We start from the raw sequence: 20,046 nt of genomic DNA on the forward strand, positions 1-20,046 counted from the left end.
TTTTGCCTTTTTAATATGTTTTGTTATTTTGTGTTTCTTATAAATTTGGAAAACTAATAATTTTTTTGGGGGGGGAAGGAAGATTTCAACTGGCCTTCTGCGTCTCCCCCCACCACCCAAAGATGGGGACAATTTGCCCCGCTTTCCAAGGACCCTCCATCTCCTGCAGACTAAAGGAAGAGAAATCAGAATAGCCAGGATAACAATGAGAGAAGGCATCTGAAGCCTCTGTTTCTTTCACGGCTGTGGTTGAGAAGCAGGCATTTCTCTCTGGATCAGTTTGGCATTATCAATGAATTAAGCCAGGGAGAAAGGTAAGTACAGTGGTACCTCGGGTTACATACACTTCAGGTTACATACGCTTCAGGTTACAGACTCCGCTAGCCCAGAAATAGTGTTTCAGGTTAAGAACTTTGTTTCAGGAAGAAAACAGAAATCGTGCTCCGGCGGCGCGGCAACAGCAGGAGGCCCCATTAGCTAAAGTGGTGCTTCAGGTTAAGAACAGTTTCAGGTTAAGAACGCACCTCCGGAACGAATTAAGTACTTAACCCGAGGTACCACTGTATTCTGGGCCCTGATGTGAAGGAGCCAAGATGAGTGCAGCGAGGAGGCTTCCCAGCCATTGGGATAAATCAAGGCCACTGCAGATTTTAAAGGGCTGCTTAAACCGGGTCCCCCTCCCCTTGTCCGAGGACTTTCTGTGCTGGTTTACACACACACATGCACACAGACACACACTCTGTTTTCCTGGGCAGATAAACCACGATTCCACGTGGAGAAGGGCACTTTCTGAAAGTCACAAACTCCACCCAATGGAGTATTTTTACAAGGCGAAATACAGAAGTGAGGAATTGGAGGCAAGTGTAGGTATGTGCTGGATTTCCCCCCACCCTCTCTGATGTTTTTCTTAACTTTGATATGACCCATGGTGCTCCCCCAGTTCAGTGGCAGGCAGCTGTTAGACTTAACCCATGAGGTAATTTTGAGATCCTGGTCTGAAATGGTCTTACTCTATAATACCAACAAAGGAAGAATGGCAGATGAAATGGATAGAATATGTAGAAATGGCAAGATTGACCAACAGAATAAGAAACCAAGATGGGGGGGGGGGGACATTTAAAGAAGATTGGAAATGTTTTACGGAATATTTGGAAAATTATTGTAAGCCTATTAAAAAGTTAACAGCAACAGAGTAAATTCAGCAGTAACAATTATTGAGATAAAAAAATGAGAAAATGAAAAGTCAATTAGAATATGCTGTGGAAAATAAAATAATGAAGTAAACCATGGAAAGGGTGGGGGGTGTCAACATTAAATGTTTATTTGATATTGGGATTATTATCTAATGTTGCAATTGTGAAATGAAAATGAAAAATGAAATTATTTTTAAAATGAAGAAATGAAATGGTCTTGCTACCCCCACCCTCTCAAATTCTACGAAATGCATTTTACTGTAAATCACTTTCCCGGTTGTGTGTGTGTGTGTTTAACCATCAAGCAGTATATAAATTTGGTAAATTAAATGAAATGTAATACGATACAACAGTACATAAGAAATAAAATAAGTTATTTAAATATAATTTAAAAGCATACAACACCTAGCACGGTGCATTACTATGGCTACAACAGGCAGAAAAATTGTTATGTGATTCGCCAAAACCATCCACAGTGGTCTGTGGAGGTAGGAGGAGTTTGAGAACCGCTGGAGCTGAAGATTGCTCTTGGGACTCTTTTATTAATTCCTATTTTTGAATGATAAAGGTTGACATTCCTACTGTCTGGTTTTTGTTTGTTTGCTTGTTGTGGTTATTGAAAACAACGATAAAAAAATTGTTTCAATAAAGAAAATATCCCAGGGACAGGCATATGGAGTCTGCCAGCAGAGCTCAGAATTAACATTGCTGTCTCTAAGGTGTCAGGGTTAAGATTCCCACCCAGATAGTTCCATAATCCTATAGCAACCTTAAAATCAAAGCACCAGGCATTATTCTTACAGAGTTGTCCTGTTTGCAAAAAAATAAAAAAAAATAAAATAACAGCTGCTAATCCAGCACAGACTCAGGCACTAGAAAATATTTATCCGGTTCTCGTTGGAAGGATAATAATTCAAATTGCCTTGACTCATGGAGCCTGACATATTGTCCCCATTTCTTTTGGAGCACAAGATTCCTCGGAACGAGCCACCAATTCTGTTTATCTGCCTCTAGGCGCTGCTTCTGAATTTCCTCATTTCAGGCGCAGGAAAGAAGAACGTCACAAGGGAGGCTAAACAGCAAGCCAGTGGCCAGCGGCGAGTTCCCCCCATTGCTGATCATGGGATGAAAAGCGCCATCAGGGCAAAACCACACCACAGCTAAGATGTCCATTTGTAGCCCCTCTGAAGGAAAGTGTAAGAAAGGGTGACCTATGGCCTGATAGTCACTGGCTCCATTTTTCTGTCTTTGCATTGGGATTGGCAAGGATCACAAAGGCGGAAGGTGGCAGGCTCTCATTCATTGGAGGTTTTTAAGAAGAGGTTGAATGGCCACCGGTCTGGGATTCTTTCGCTGTGGTTCCTGAATTGTTGGGTGATGCTTGAGGATCCCTTCCAACTCTACAATTCTATGAGGTGCAAAGGCCAGTTTGCCAAAACTACTGGGGAGAAGAGAGAAATTGTGCTCTACAAAGAAGCACATTGCAATTTGCAGGTCACAGCAAAATTTTGTTCTCTGGTGCTGGCTTTCCAGGTCCTGATGTAGAGGGGTCGCAGCTGTGGATGGCCCTCATGCCCCTGCCCCCAAGTCCTCTTCCTGCTCTCCTCTTGTTCTTCCCAGAGTGCAAAAAATGAAGTCCTGGGGTTGCAGCCAAAGTAGCGATACAAAATTCATATCATCAGGGCTTGCACAACGGAGCTCCCCTCTCTTCTCCTCCTGTGACCTCTGTTCTAGGGATTACCCCAAAACTCCAGAGCAATTTGGGGAGAGTTCAGAGAGCACTTGGGAGGGGGCAGAATTTCTGCTGTACAAGCAGAAATTCATGCCCTGATGAGACACGTTCCTTGGATACTTCACTAAGCAGATGCAGAAGGGAGGCAGAGACTGGAAATAGAGGGGAGAAATGGAGCAAGCTGAAGGCATCCCTGCGCCAGCTCTGATTCCCCTGACATATCTAGAGGCAGTTGTCCTGTATATGTTTGTAGCACCTCTGGATCACAAACTGACAAGCCTAAACCCTTATCCTGGAGTCTGAAAACCAATGGCCAAGGATGATGGGAGTTGTAGTCCGGCAACAGCAAGTTCCCCATCCCTATTTTTCAGTATGTGCTAGAATTTCATGCAACAACTCTCCTTTTTCCTTCCATGTTATGGCAAGTTGCCAGAGGCTCTTATCTAGAACCAAATTCTATTTCAGGAGGGGGGAATTGGCACTGGTTACTTGGATGTAGGGGAAGACACACACACACACACACACACTGCTGGAGCAGTGAGGAAAATTAGTGACAGTTTCCAGGTTCCATCGAGATCTCGCAAGAGTCCTGTGAAATCTTGTGAAGGCCTCGTGCAACTTTACCAGAGTCTTGTGAAGGCCACATGAGGTCTCTGAGAGATCTTGCAGAGATCTTGCCAGAACCTGGAGGCAGTGGTGTAGCGTGGGTTGTCAGCACCCGGGGCAAGGCAAGTAATTTGCGCCCCCTAACCCGTGGATTTGCGCCCCCTAACCTGTGGATTTGCCCTAACCCCAGATGTTGCGCCCGGTGTGGCCGGCCCCCCCTGCACCCCCCACGCTACGCCACTGCCTGGAGGCCACAGCTACACAACTCCAGTAAGCAGCGAGGTTGGCAAGGGTGTGTGTGTGTGGGTCTGTGCAGGGTTTCACTTTCTCATTTCACCTCAGGAGGGAAAAAACGACTGTTGGCCCTGCAGTAGGAGAGTGCAACCTGAACTCCAGAGGTGAGGATCTCCTCTGTGTGCCTTTCTGAGCTTCCACACACAGGATCCCAAGCTGGCACCAAGGCATCCTGTTCACACATTTTGTCAGGGCTTTTTTGCAGTTCCAGCACCTGTAAGGTGAGCACCATTGCCATTATAAGAAAACAGGTAAAAGGTAAAGGGACCCCTGACCGTTAGGTCCAGTCATGGCCGATTCTGGGGTTGCAGCGCTCATCTCGCTTTATTGGCCGAGGGAGCCGGCGTACAGCTTCCGGGTCATGTGGCCAGCATGACTAAGCCACTTCTGGGGAACCAGAGCAGCGCACAGAAATCCATTTACCTTCCCTCCAGAGTGGTACCTATTTATCTACTTGCACTTTGACGTGCTTTCGAACTGCTAGGTTGGCAGGAGCAGAGACCGAGCAACGGGAGCTCACCCCGTCACAGGGATTCGAACCGCCGACCTTCGGATCGGCAAGCCCTAGGCTCAGTGGTTTAGACCACGGCACCACCCACGTCCCTACATAAGAAAACAAGGTATATTGTTAATGGTGAGTTCCGACACTTCTTTTTCTAGAAATACAGCACAGCCTTTTGTCCTTCCTCACCTGGATCCATTCATATGCTCGTACTCCCTCTTGACGTTGACTCGGACTGGCTGGTTGATCCACTCCTGCTGAGGAGGCAAAGGGTTGATTTTGTGGGGCTGGCCATAATCGGGGTTCCCTGAGGCTGTCATGTCTGCTTTGGGGAGGTGAGCAGCAGCGCCGTAGGTGGAATCAAAGAGGGACTGATCTTCACTCACCACGGAGAGGGCCTCCTGGATGCCAAAGAGAAGAAACCCAAAATTAAAAATGGTTGTCAAAACTAGACTAGAAACTCAAGTTATGCTCCCTCTTTGAGCTGGCAAGCAGCTGCCAAGGCAGGCTTTACCTGAAACTAGTCTTTGCCTCAGAGTTGCAGATTGAATCAGATATTTTGCACCTCCACCCAACTGTTAAGTGAAACCCCTGGGCTCTTGCTCTTAACTGGAACTTACTGGAACCAGGAGCAAAAGATTCACCAACAGTCTACTGCCTCCCCTTTTTCTGGAGAAGAAATAGCTAAGAGCTCAGAGTGAGGGTGAAATCCAGTTACGCTCAGATTTTAATGCAAACCTCCCTAATTCACACCTTCCAAAACAATATGCTAAGTAAAAGACAGCTGTCCTTCAAAATCTGCAATTCTCTGAATCTGGTGAACTTCTCTAACCAAATCATATGTATTAAAATATGCTGGGGGAACCCAGCTAGATGGGCAGGGTATAAAAAATTAAATTAAATTGTTGCTGCTGCTATCATCACCATCAGTATCATTTACCGTATATTAGTCAAAATAGAAAAACAAACAACAACGAAAACCCACAGCATTTTTATCAGGGGAAACAGTTTGCAAAAATTAGAAGAAATCTACACCAAAATGCTGGTGCGGATGTGTGTGTGTTCCCCGCCCCGCAAACTGAAATATTGGAAATTGAAACTGCAAATTTGCAATTTGAGATTGGAAGAATGAGAAACTGAAAGAACCCAAAATCAACAGTTTAGCCCATCCTGACTGAGGGCTGAGACATATGAAAACCCACTTGGTGGAGGCAGTTTGGTCAATCAGGCCCCATGACAGTAGCAGCCCTTTTGTTTGGCATGGCTTCATATCCAGAAGGCTGCTTATGGCAGAAGATTCACCTCACACTGGAAAATGCTAATGCATAGAATGTGCTGTGCTATGATGGAAGCCCCAACTCTGGTGACTCTCAGTGTCTGCAAGTTGAGCATTTTGAAAATCCTGGACAACCTTTGTAAACATCCAAATACTCAAAGGAGATGCAGCAACAAATATTAAAGATGCTCGTCAAATTTGAAGATGGCACCAAACTGAGAGGGGTGGCTAATGCCGCAGAAGACTGAATCAGAATTCAAAATGACCTTTACAGACTGGAGAAGTGGGCCCAAGCTAAGAAAATGAATTTCAGTAGGGACAGATGTAAGGTTCTGCACTTAGGCAGGAAGAACCAGATGCACAAATATAAGATGAGGAACACCTGGCATACTAGCAGTACATATGAAAAGGATCTAGGGGTCTAGGTGAGCCACAAGCTTAACATGAGTCAACAGTGTGATGCAGCAGCAAAATAGCTAATGCTATTATAGGCTGCATCAACAGAAGTATAGTGTCCAGATGAAGGGAAGTAATAGTCCCGTTCTATCCTGCTTGGTCAGACCACACCTGGAATATTGTGTCCAATTTTGGGCATCAAAATTTAAGAAGGGACCCTTCGGGTCCCTGCCAGCTTTACAATTCTATGGTACACGCTGGGCTCCTTCAGTAATCTACAGCAGCAGATCAAGAGGCTTCTATCGCCCAGTCAGGCTAGAAGCAACCTAGGCAAGTTCCTTCCCTGCAACACAATGGCCTGTCCTGATCTTTGTAAAGCTGGCCAGACTGAACTTGAGAGAGGGGCCTTGTGCTTGCCTCTTGCCTTTTATTGCCCTTGGTGGAGAGCCAGCTCTCTAGCTTTCCCCCATTTTGTAGATCTGCATTCCTGGCACATTGCTGTGGGCTCTGTCTGTGGCCAAGCTGAGCATAGCCCAGGTTCCTGGGACTGTCAGCACCACGCCCCAACCCCTTGCCCCCCCCCAAGACAGCTGCATGGCGCTACAGAAGACGGCCGCTTTTATGGCTGCAGGGATAGGGAGACGATTGTGGGGCGTCACTAGGAAAAACACCTTAAGAGCTCACAGAGATATGGAAAGAATTCATACAGAAAACAAGTAGAAGGTGCTGGATGAGGTGGAAGAAGCAAACATATCACCAGCTGGTCAACCAGAGCTACAGATAATTCTCCCCCTTTTGTGGCAGCTCACTGCGACACACCTGTGCATGTACATTTTTTGTAGATTACGAAACAACAGCAAAAATAGTCTAATCTCCAAGAGCAAGCAATCCTTTCTAGGAAACCACCCAAGGGTCCTTAGAGTTTTCCAACGCAACACCAAATTTTGAAAGCCTGAAATCTAGACATCTTGTTATCCTAGCTCCTTGGCTGTGTGTACAATTCACCTCGCAAAGGATTAAGATCCTGCTCTAAAGCATTCTTCATCCAGGAAGGTTGAATCCTGCGACCTAAATTTGTTATAAAAACTGGCACAATTTAGTCTATTTTTGCTAGCGATGGGGAGGGGCAAAGAGTTGATTGGGGTGCTGAAGCCCCCATTCACTGACCACTGTACCCACACATCCAAGCACCATCAACGTCTGGCTTCTGATACTTGGTTGCAGGCGTAAACACTTGATGACTGTCATAGGAGAAATAAATTTACCGTTCAATTTAAATAAACAAAACTGAAACTCATTGAAGACTGAATTCTGCACTCTGGGCCATATTATGCATGTTTCCTGTCTACATACAGCTATTCCAAAGGGAAACCAACCACATGGAAGGTGTGGGGAGATTCTTATTCCATTCACATTTTATTGCCAATCTACGCAAGGTGCACTTCATGAACCAATAAGTGAACTCAGTTGCTGCTAACCTTCAAAATTCGCACTTCTCCGAATTGTCAGCTCAAGTTTATTTATTGCGCTTGTTTAGTTCTCCAGCCAAAAAAACTGTGTCCCAAAATGCATTATTTTAGGCAAAAGCTTGGGCATACCAAAAATACATACACTGTTGAGACAAATGTACACAAAGATGTGACGTTCTGGGGAAGTGTTTGCAAAATGCACACATTGAGGGAAAAATACTCACAAAAATGCTTGCCAGTTTTTGCCTACCAACTGATGCAGAAATGGGGTGGACTAAGGTGAAGACTGAAAATATAAGAAACCTGAGAAAAGAGAAAATTGGTGGTTTTCTCCATCCCTGGCGATAAGTGGCCGATGATGCTCTTAGTTTTGGAAGGTTAGAGAATATATTCCAGTGGAATAAGTGCACTACACACAGGAGGCAGCAGATGAGCTAAAGGGAACTCAGAGGGAAGTGAGAAAGCCCTGGGAATAATTCAGATTGGGGCTCTTAACTCACTTCTCTTTCATCTCAGACTAAGCAATCAAGGAAAGCACGACAGAGTTTTTATCTGCAGCCTGCAGACCTGGGTGGGGCGAAGACTTCCGCACAACTGACTTGGGAACCACTTAAGTCCATCAGATATAGGGGGTGGCTGGCTCACATTGTCAGGGATTGTTGCTTCACAATAACAGGCCTGACTTTGAAACTTCTGAATGCCTCTCAGGGCAAAAGGAGTCCTCTGAGGAAGAATCCGCCCAAGCAATTTTGAGCTGTGTTTTGAAACGACTCCTTGAATCAAGTGTTGGCCAGATTGCAATTTGGGAGCCAACGTCCAGCTGACGTCATACCAAAGCACATCTGCTGAAACAGAGGAAGTGAAGAACAAACCGACAAAAAAAGAGAGAAAAGGATAACCCTTAAAAATAGACAGTCAAAATGTTTTAGAGCAGCCTTAGCCAACCTGCTGCCCTCCAGATGTTCTGGACATCAGCTCCAGCCGGGGAGTTTCATATTACCATTTTCAAGCACAGTGGAGTTGTGGTGGTGCTTTTCACAACTCTTTCCTCCTCCACCCCACAAAAGCCATTCACATCAGCACGGCTCCATTAGTATGGAGGGGGAATAATCCCTTACCTCTCAACAGGCCCTTACTCTCCAACCACACCTAGATCCAGGTCTAAATATGCAGAATCATAGGCACAAACTACAGGGGCCCTAGGGGCCAAGGCACCCACACAAAAAATTGTGGGTCTACAGCACAGGCTCCGATGCAACTTCTGGCTTCTACTGAAAGTCACGTCAGAGGCCCTTCCCAGAAGTCACGGGGGAAGATGTGCAAGGCCTCGGAGATCACGTCAGAGGCCCTGCCAGTCCTCAGAAGGGCTGCTGCAGCGCATTGATGTAACATGATGTCTTGACATCACAACATCATGACATCACACTATGTCATGGGTGCCATTGGGCACCCACAACCTGGGGCCCAAGTTGGCGCCCCTGTGCAGAATCTATGCAAATCTGTATCATCATTTGACTTTTATTGGGGGGGGGGATGCGTTTCCTGAGCCAGCTTCTAATCAGAAGAGACCACTTAAATTAATGGCCCTACATTAGCTGTGCCTGTTAATGCCAATGGGTCTACTCTGAATCGGGCAAATCGGGTTGGATACAGCCTCCTCTTTTTTGACAATGCGTAAGTGTCCACCTCACCTTCCCAGCAGTGAAACAGGCAAAGCATTCCTTGTTGCTTCATCTTTATGCCAGGAAAATATCCCCCCAACATCGCAGTCATGTTGAAGGTGGAAAAATATGGCCTGGTTGCTGTTGTTGTTGTTGCTGCTGCTTTTTAAAATTCCTTTAAAACTCCTGGTCTTGTTGGGACTGCAAAGGCAGCAGCCTTGACATTGGCAACCATCTGGCAGGGCCACTCATCTAGATTCATCAGCTCAGTAGGTCATGAGATGTGCAGAGCTGGTCCAGAGTATACAGACAGATCTTACCACACTTTTTTTAAAAAAAGCAAAAAACCAACCAGCTGAGCAACATTCAGCTCTTCCTTCTGAAACCCGTTTCACTTCTGTAAGGCTGCCATTTTCCATCCACTGTCCATCCCATCCCTGTAAATCTCTCCTAGCCCTGATCATAGAATCAGCAAATTGTAGAGTTGGAAGGAAGCAAATATGTCACCTAGTCCAACTCCCTGCAATGCAGGAATGATGCTCAGGCATATTCTTAGGAGAAGGAGGGAGGCCTGTAGAGTGAACGCAAAATGGTTCGAAATAAATCCATAAACAGACAATTAAAACAAGCACACACACACTCACTCACACACACACACACACATCCCTTATTAATCACAGAATTGTAGAGTTGGAAGGGACGCCTGAGGGTCACCTGGTCCAACCCCCTGCAAGGCAGGAATGGCAGCTTAAAGCACCCTTGACCAATGGCCATCCAACCTCTGCTGAAAAGCCTCCCGTGCAGGAGAGTCTTCTGCGCTCTGTTCTTGTTTTGGAGCAGCAGAGCAGAGGCAGCCAAAACCGTTGCAGCTGATTTGGCAGCCGGGCTAAACTTGTCATGCTAATCCCAACAAGAACCACCTGGGCCTGGTGCTGGATTGATCCAAGCTGGCAAATCAGTTCAAGACTCCGAGTCTTGCCTCTTCCACCAAATACGCCCCACTTTCCCCTTAATGCTCACTTACATCTGGTATGTACATAACAATTTACAGCGCCGCTCAATTGCCCACAGACCAGACCGGGGCGGGGGGGGGGGGGAGAAGCATGTTTTCTCTCTCTCTCTCTCTCTCTCTCTCTCTCTCTCTCTCTCTCTCAAAGCGTGATTGCATTGATTCGCTTTCTCTCTCCCCACTCCCTCCCTCCCTCTCTCCTGTTGTTCCTTTCATTTTGGGGGGAAATAATTAGGCATCCCTATTTGTCAGCATTGACCCAAGGCTATAAATACACAGTCGCATATTGCAGACACAGTTGTAAATATTGTTTTAGCAGGTTTTATGGTCTTTTCAGCTGGAGATGCTCGGGGCCAGGGAGAAGATGGTTTCAAGAACTGGCTACTTTGCAAACCAAACCACTTCCTCGACGAATAAATAAGTGAAGCACGTTGCATTGCAGAAAGCAGCAGCTTTCTCTACTTTCTGTCTCCCTTGCAGCCAGAATTTAAAGCGCAAGAAAAGGAGGGAAGTCATGAACCCTATAGGTCTTTGGAGGAAGGGGCTGCTACAGGTGACTTGTTCACTGAGACTTCATCCTGCTACTTTCTTGCACAAAACATACAGAGAGGTTAGACTATGTTTGCTCACCACTGAGCATTCTTTCTGGTTAAAGCAAATGTTATATGGCAAGGAGACTTTATTCTGATTTGCTCACATGGTGGCCATGCACCTCCCCTTTCGTTATTCATTCACCTTGGGCTGCATTTCTGCATCACTTTCCTAACCACAAAAAAACCAGTTTGGTGTTTTTTTGTTTTTTTGTTTTTTTTTAAGTAAATTAGTTGTGCTGGTGTGAAAGCTTTACCCTAATTTCGCAAACCTAAATTTCTGAATCCCTCCCACAAAATGCTAGCAACCTGGAGGGGAAGATGGAATCATAGAGTTGGAAGGAACCCCAAGGATCATCTAATCCAGGGGTGGCCAACTCCCAAGAGACTGGAGACTGTGATCTACTCACAGAATTAAAAGCTGGTGGTGATCTACCCCCTTTTTGGGTTTCAGGTCACAGATGTAGAGCTTTTTTAGGGGGGAGGTAAGCCCCGTTTCTTTCTTTGGGGTGCAGGGCAAAAATGTTGAGCTTTTTTTAGGGGAGCCAACAAAGTTGTTGAGCTTCTTTGGGAGGAGCCAGTGATCTACCAGTGATCTACCACAGACGTCCAGTGATCTACTGTTAGATCACGATCTACCTGTTGGATGTGCCTGGTTCTAATCCAACCTCCTGCAACCTCCAGGTATCTCAACTAAAGCATCCACGACAAGGTAGTAATAGTATCCAACACCTTCTGCATGTGAGCAGGCCAGACTTCTGCTCGTGCAACAGAATTCACTCTTCCCTCCCAACAATATATTGAATTTTGCTAAGAGGTTTTGTCTTGCATGCGAAGTTGAGAGGTTAAATGAAGTGCACAGTTGGGTACAATGCCTGTGAAGTTGCTAATGTGCATAAACAACTGCATAGCCTCCAACATTTCTCCAATGAAAATAGGGATGTCCTATTCCATAATAATAACTGTACTATTTATACACCACTTGTCTGACTGGGTTGCCCCAGCCACTCTGGGTGGCTTCCCAAATACATAACATAATAAAACATTAAACATTAAAAAATAATCTTCCCTATACAGGGCTGCCTTCAGATGACTCTGGGGTTGGATAACTCCATACCGTCCAACATTTATCCGACGGAAACAGGAACATCCTACTATACCCTCCAACAGTTATCCAATGAAAATAGGGATGTCCTAAGGAAAAGCAGGACATTCCAGGTTCAAATCAGAAACTGGGACAGCTTCTGTAAATCCGGGACTATCCCTGGAAAATAGGGACACTTGGAGGGTCTACAACTGGCCGTTATGCACATTTAACATGCCCCATAGAGGGAATTGTGCACATTTCCCAGTCAGTGTACATAGTCTCCAAAAAAGGAATGAGGATCATTAATATCTCAACAACATTTTATACATTATCCAGTCAACAGACACAGTCTCCAACAGGCCTTGGATATAATGCATGCATCTGAAAAAGGTTTTTGAACATTCTCTGGGTAATATGCACATTCTCCAGTTAATATGCATGTACTGTCTGAGAAGCATGTCCTTCCTTTCTGTGTCTAGTTCAAAGGTGGGCAAACAGTTGCCCACAGGACACATGCGAGGCAGTGCCCAATTTTATGTGACTCGTGGTGTCCCCCTCTTGCTAATCAGCCAAAGTTATGTGACATGGAAACTTTATTCTGATTTGCTCAAAAGATGGCCATGCATTTCCCCTTTCCTCATTCATCCATCTCACTGCAAGTGGGCTGCAGTCTCCTTTCTCCTGCCAAATCAGTTGTTCCCTGCCAATCAGCTGAGCAATGGGGGGTGGGAGAGAGACTGCAGATTCGGTGGGTATTTAACCCTCCCCTCTGCAATACCAAAGTTGTCCCCTGCCCCAGACACCACAGGCAAAGTGGTCTTAATCGGTTGTGTGGCTGGCCCAAGACATTTTGCTACCTGAGGTCAAGGTCAAGATGCTGCATTCCCCTTCTCCACCCCTAATCTGTTCATAGAAACCCACTGGATTAACAGTTTGATCTTGCTTTGACACTACCGACTAGGTAGCATCCTTCATCAGAAGTCTAGTGTGAGAGGAGCATGCACAGCTCTCCCCTCCCACAGAAGGGATAAGGTCCTCAAGAAGAACAGCTGGAGGGCTGCTGCTCCTGTTGTCACTGCCCAACACCTGCCACCTGAGGCAACTGCCTCCCAGTGCCCCATGGCAGGGCCAGCCATAGAGATGAGAAGGGTTAAACTTCCTCCGAGGAGGGAGAGGAAGGCAGGCGATTGAGGTGGAGCTGGTTGGGCTGAGAAACATGGCAAATCATTCTGAATAAAATCCATCTCCATTTGCAGCCCTGTTCGCTTCTCTTTAATCTGAAGCTTGAGCATTAAGTCCTTTTCGCTTCCCGAAGCTTTGGTTTTTATTCCTGGTACAGGAAAGTTTAGAAGCCTCTCTAGCCACGTGCCCAACCAGACCGAGAGACGCTCTGTCCGACGGTCCTGCGGTTTGATTTCCCCATTCAGAAAGGATAAACAAATGTGGGGTGAGGGGGAATATGAAAGGACGACTCTCCGGTCAGAAGGTTACCTTTTGTTAGCATGCCACATCAGAAGGAAATAAAAAGATGCAGAACCACAGCGGACATCAAATGTCCTTTTGAACAAAACCAAGCCGGCCATTTCCAAACTTCCTATCTTGAAGCAGAGCCGGCGTGGAAGGCATTTGGAGGAGCTAACTATTGTTTTGATACGTGAATACGCCGCATGCTTTGTTGTGACTTTTTATGTTAAAGATGCCATTCTTTGTTGCGAAATTGCTTTGAGATGCTTCATAGGACGGCACACAGGAAGCTGCCTTGGACTGAGTCAGGCCATTGGCTCATCTTGGTCGGCACTGTCTACACACTGACTTGCAGGAAAGACTCTCCAGCCATGGCAGGGATTGAACCTGGAACCCTCTGCCTGCAAGACATGAGCTCTGCCACTGACCTCTGACCCCCTTCCCCAAAGGAAGCTGTTGATAAATGAAGTAAACAAATGGCGCCGCCTCAAGTCAAGGCACAAACTTCCCAACAGCAGTAAAAACACAACAATGAATTAAGTGCTGCCCTTCAAGGACTCCAGAATGGGCTGCCTGAGGCAGTTGCCTCCCTCTGCCTCACTGTGGGGTCAGCCCTTTTCCACACTGATTGATCTACAGCAGTGGTTCCCAAAGAGTGTGGTGCACCACACCAGTGTGGCAGGAGATTATCTGACCTTTACCTATAGCATTATTTCAGCAGTGGAAATGCTCAAAAACCCCCACCAAATTAAGTGTGAGATCCAACCTAGCATGAGCAGGCAACAGGGTTCCTCTGCTTGACCCTCCTAGCCCCCCAAAACCTGCCCCAGATTACTGAGAAATCCTGCGGAGCAGACGGAGGACTAGGGACTTTGCTCAGTGCTGTGCAGGAGTGAAAAAAGACCAGACCAAAGCACCTGTGGGTTCCTCCTCATGGACTTGCCTACTTTCACGGGCCCAGTACAGTCATACCTCATGTTACGTCCGCTTCATGTTACGTTCTTTTAGGTTACGTCCCGCAGCGACCCGGAAGTACTGGAAAGGTTTACTTCCGAGTTTCGCCACTCGTGCATGTGCAGAAGCGCTAAATGACATCACGTGCATGCGCAGAAGCGTCAAATCGCAATCCACACGTGTGCAGATGTGCCGCTGCGGGTTGCGCTCTTTTCATGTTGCGAATGGGCCTCTGGAATGGATCCCATTCGCAACCAGAGGTACCACTGTATACCGTATTTTTCGCTCTATAAGATGCACCAGACCATAAGACGCACCTAGTTTTTGGAGGAGGAAAACAAGAAAAAAAATATTCTGAATCCCGAAGCCAGAACAGCAAGAGGGATCGCTGCACAGTGAAAGCAGCAATCCCTCTTGCTGTTCTGGCTTCTGGGATAGCTGTGCAGCCTGCATTCGCTCCATAAGATGCACACACATTTCCCCTTACTTTTTAGGAGGGAAAAAGTGAGTCTTATAGAGCAAAAAATACGGTATATATTTTGGCTCAACTGACAATGATCCACTTTCGTTCCTAGGATGCTGTGGTGGAGAAAGCCGATCGGGCGCCTGGGGCAGCGCACATGCCCTGCACCTGGGGGCGGGGCCAGCCACCCATGGGGGCACCACAGCACCTCTGAGGTGTCTGCCTGCCTCCTCCCACTCAACCGCCCTACAGCTGAGGGGGAACCACCACCACTGGCAGAGCTTCATGCTCCAGCACTGGGGGATGGAGAGCAGGTGGGGGCAGGGTTGGCACGCGTCCTGGGGGCGTGGCACACCGCCCATAGGGGCATGGCACCCAGCGTGGGTGGGGGGCAGCCGCGATGGCACCTTGCCGGGATCTCGCTGCCGGGGGCAGTGCGCTCCCCCCGCACGCCTCTTCCTCCACCAGTGGCCACCACTTCACTCCCAGGAGAGATGTGTGGCTCGGGTGCGCTGCAGGCCCCGCGGTGACTGCCGCCCACCATTTTGTCACCCCCCCCCTCAGTGAGGATACCTGGGGCGGACCGCACTTACTGCACAACCCTTGCTATGCTCCTCCTAGGATGGTTGCTAATAATTCTTCTAGCAACTTGCTGAGCTCTTCAGTGCCTCTGTTCTCACTGTTAGCACAACTAGATTCGTTTTCTTCTTCCGCTAAATGGCTTATCTAAGGTTCATCAATCTCGCTCACTGCTTCGGTGAATCTGTTTTCTTCTTCATCTTTTCCACTTTTCTCATAACAGTGACAATTTTGCTGTGTACTTCTGCTTTCTGAAATACCTTATTTATCCATTATGGATTAAAATCCTTTTTTAAAAAAACTTCTCTCAAACATATTTAGTTTTAATTTTATTTCTGATTTTATCTTTTTTTCTTATTTACTAATTCATCCTTTTTCAAAGCCTTTAATATTATCACTGAAATTATGAAACCTATTCTTCATGTCCTGGAGGACACTCACTAACACTCTGTGAATATTCGGTCTCATCTTTATTCTGTATTGATTTATTCTTAATGAGGACTGGTTCCCTGAATAGGTTACATCTTCATTTATCTATTTATCGCATTCCTCAAATAGACAGTTACTTCCTCCAGACCTTCTATAAAGTTCACAACCCACAATAAGCACAGCTTTCTATGCATATTGCACAATCCCTTCATTTTGAATAACATTGCACTATTCCTTTAATAAATATATTCCACAAACCCCACCATGAATTTCACTAGTATCTCAACGATTTCTTATAAACTATCCGACCCCCTTGCAAATGATCTCGACCCTTATTCTAAAACTTCATTTTCCAATAAACTACTACTCTATCAGTCAGGATCACAGTGCTACGTAATGTCTACTTCAGTTACTTATCTCTTCACCCCAGTTAACAGTATCTATCAATAGGCTACTCCAATTCAGTTCCTGGGCATAGATCTCCACATTTGTGCTCACTGACTGGGCACCCTAGCAGGAACTCTCGGTTCTAATTTGCTGTTGTTTCTCTTGCCTCAGTAAGTCACACAAATGGATCCTTCCAGAAACACTTTCCCATTGCAGTTCTGCTAATTTTTGCCCTGAAGCTTGAGGCTACCCATGCAACCTCAGCGGGAGAATGGTCAGGCGAAACTCATGAATCACCATGGAGGTCACAGAGATGGCTTCAGAGACCACACCCCTGCTCACCACAACTCCCCCAGAAGTTCAGGCTGTTTGCCCATCTCAACCAGTATTCTCTATTCCAGCCTTCGCCAACCCAGTGCCTCCTGATGTTGTGGGACCACAACTCCCATCAGTCCCGGCCAATATGCCCAATGGTCAGGGATAACGGAAACCAAAATCCCAAACATCTGGAGGGTCAGGGGAAGGCTGGTCCACTCAAAGAGGCAGTGGGCTCTTCAAGGTCTCAGCTGGAAGTCTCCCTCATCACCACTAACAGAAGATATTATGGGTTGAACCTAAGACTTTATCCATGCTGTGATGGCCTGGGATTTGGACTCGGATGCTGAACCTGAGGGATCCCAGCCTGCACAGGATTCCCCACCTCCAGAACCACCTGAGCCAGGGCTGGGGCATGAGCCTGAAGGGTCCTCACCTGTGCTGGATCCTCAGGTGCAGGCATCAGCTGAGTCTGCTCTGGCTCCTGAGGTGATGGAGGACCCATTGCCTGAAGGTGCTCCACTCTCAGCCCCGTCAGAGGAAGCTGAGGTTACCTCTGGGTCCGGTAACCCTCCAGCCTCTCCTGAGCTGCAGAGGCTCAGGGCAGAGATGTGGAGGGAACTAAGTTTCCGCAGGAGGAATGCTTGCCTCCAGGCCAGGAGAGGCGAGTCACCAGAGGATTGGAGCCACCCTATGCCTCGGGGCAGATAAAAGCCAGCCAGCCCCAGTCCCAAGTTGCGGGAGCAACATTGTTGGTTGCTAGTTCCTGCCTGAATCCTCTCCTGTTTTCCTGCCTGAGCTCCTGACCCGCCCTGGCTCCCTGCTTGCAAGCCTGTTCCTGACTTCACCCGACTCTCTGCCCTGCACCCAGCTCCAGCTACTATGGACTGCCTCCATGTTGCACTTTTGACCATGGACCGAACTTGGACCTCGCCTCTCGGGTAACCCACGGGACCAGCACACATGCAAACATGTGCTCAGTTACTGAATTTTGAATCCCATCCCACACTAGATGAAATGAAAATTTGCCTTAAAACTAACCCAGTGCTACCTTGTGGGTTGACCATTATAACAAAAGGCCAGCAGTATTGGACATCCTATCTCCCAGGGAATCTTGTCCGTGATGACTGATCTTCTCAACCAGGAACAAAATGTTCCCCAGGAACACAGTTGGGAAACCACCAGTCTATACAACTCATTCAGAGAAGCTGAGGGACATACGTAGCCGCTTCTGAAATCTGCCATGTTGATCCACCATCTACAAGCAATGCCCATTCATTATTTTTCTTAAACCAACCCGTGACACTATTATTCCACCTACATTCATAAGCATTGTGTTGCAACATCCTGTTTCCTTATCCCAACGCCATTTCCAGAACAATTAGCGGAAGCCCATTAGGAAACATTCACAAGGTGTTGCTGATAGAGTCTGGTTCAAACACCAAAACATTCACTTCCAGCATGAGATGTTTTATTGAAGACTAAAGGGGAGGGGGGGACAATCAAAAACAAATAGGACTGCCTAAAGAAAAACTCTCAGGAAGAGAAAGAATGCAATTTGAGGATGTTTGCAGGCCCAGTTAAAGATTCAGGCTCAGCTGGTAAGGCTTGAGGATGTGGACACAGTGCTTGTATCGGTCAGGGTGACCACTAGCGCTCTAGCCCCTTGCCCCTCTTGGCTGGTAAAAACCAGCAGGGAGGGAACAGGTGGCTGGGCCAGGGAGATGATCAATGCCTCTTTAGGAGAGGGGGTGATCCCTGTCTGTTTGAAGGACGCAGTGCTAAAACCACTCCTTAAGAAACCTTTCCTGGATTCGGAAAACCTAACTAACTACAAGTCAGTTGCTAATCTTCCTTTCCTGAGCAAGGTTCAGGAAAGAGTGGTTGCAGACCAAATCCAGGTGCTTTTGGAAGAAACGGATTTTCGGATCCATTTCAATTGGGTTTTAGACCCGGTTTTGGCACAGAAATTGCTTTGGTTGCAGAGGTTGCCCTCTGTCGAGAGGTTCATAGCATGGGGGTCCTCCTGGATCCTTTGCTGTCGCTCGAGGCTCAGGTGGCCTCAGTGGCCCAGAGTGCCTTCCATCAGCTTCGGCTGGTGGCCCAGCTACGCCCCTATCTGGACAGGGGTAGCCTAACTACTGTTGTCTACACTCTGGTAACCTCAAGGTTAGATTACAGCAATGCGCTATACATAGGACTGCCTCTGAAGATGGTTCGGAAACTTCACCTAGTGCAGAATTCAGCGGCCAGGTCGTTCACCAGAGCAATTCAAAGTGCTGGTTTTGACTCCTGCCTAAACCCTGAAGATCTTTGTCATGGCAGCTTCCTGGTGCTGTGAATTCATGTAACATGTTCAGCAGCTTGTCTCCTGCTGGGGGCATGTAATACCAGAGGGTTACAAGTTACAACACATGCCACCACTGCTCCAACAATCCCATTGGCTTCCTGTTGTCTTCTGTACATGATGCAATGTGTTGTTTTTTGACTGATGATGTCCCTGAAGAAAGACTGAGGTTGTGCACACACTATCCCTTTAAATCACTTCCAAAGCTCATTCTTTCCCTCAGAGGATTCTGGGAACTGTAGTATTCCACCTCTTGGAGTTACCATTACTACCAACCTTCAACAACAGGGCCTAGAATTCTTTGAAAGAACACCCTTCTAAGGTGCTTTCAAGGGGTGGAGAAGGCTATCAATGCAGACCTTCCAAGTTGTCCCTACTTTCCAGGAACGTCCCTGATTTAGAGAAGCCACCCTGATTTCTGATTTGATCCCAGAATGTCCCCCTTTTCCTTAGGATGTTCCTATTTTCATTGGCGAAATGTTGGAGGGCATGGAGTTATCTGATCCCCAAGCCATATGAAGGCAATCCTGTATAGGGAAGTTGAAAAAAAATGTTTAATGCTTTATTATGTTTTTACATATATTGGAAGCCACTCAGAGTAGCTGGGGCAACCCAGTAAGATGTGTGGGGTACGAATAGTAAAATTATCGTTATGGAATGGGTCCTCCCTATTTTCTTGGCGAAACGTTGGAAGGTATGTCAATGGCTATTAGCCACGATGGCTATGCTCTGCCTTCACAGTTAAAGACAGCAATGCTTCTGAATACCATTTGTGGAAACCATAGGAGCCAATGCCTAGCGGCTGAGGTCCCTTTGGGACCACCCTATAAAATATTTGAGGAGGATGGCCCTCCCCCAAAATTAATGGGCATTGCCATTCAAATGACATCTTATGATTGATTGTGTGGGGCAGAGCTTACCTCCCCCCCCATTTTATTCAAATTGGCACCCATAGACAGGAGAGAGTACTCTTGTCCATGAATCCTGCTTGCTGACTTCCTGCAGGCATCTGGCCAGCCACTGTGAGAACAGAATGCTGGGCTAGATGGGCCATTGCCCTGATCCAGCAACCGTCCCCTGGGTCTGTCCATGAGAGAAAACTGTGTGATGAATATACCACCACGAATTATTCCAAGCCATCTCCATCCCTCTCTTTGGGGAAAGAGGAGGAAACCATCATTTGTCTTTTCAGCTGTGCCCTGCGGTGGACAATATTAGTGCTGCCCACCTCGAGTTATTTAGCAATCCACTGGTTGGCCTCCTCCACAAATATGTCCTTCTCTTGAACTCCTC

General features: G+C 46.9%; 1 protein-coding gene across 5 annotated transcripts in view; it reads right to left on the reverse strand.

Annotated features, from left to right (window-relative positions):
* FLI1 (Fli-1 proto-oncogene, ETS transcription factor) overlaps positions 1-20,046 on the reverse strand; it is a 117,556-nt gene that overhangs the window by 40,030 nt on the left and 57,480 nt on the right. For 4 of the 5 annotated variants that reach the window (XM_028707550.2, XM_028707551.2, XM_077919896.1 and 1 more), the window contains one exon: positions 4,517-4,728. The exons of the other annotated variant lie outside the window; for it this stretch is intronic. In XM_028707550.2, coding sequence (XP_028563383.1) covers positions 4,517-4,728 — 212 coding nt within the window. The remainder of the gene's footprint in view (positions 1-4,516; positions 4,729-20,046) is intronic. 5 annotated transcript variants of the gene reach the window in all.

Source organism: Podarcis muralis, chromosome 15 (genome assembly GCF_964188315.1).
Source record: "Podarcis muralis chromosome 15, rPodMur119.hap1.1, whole genome shotgun sequence".
In the NCBI taxonomy this organism is placed as follows: domain Eukaryota; kingdom Metazoa; phylum Chordata; class Lepidosauria; order Squamata; family Lacertidae; genus Podarcis; species Podarcis muralis.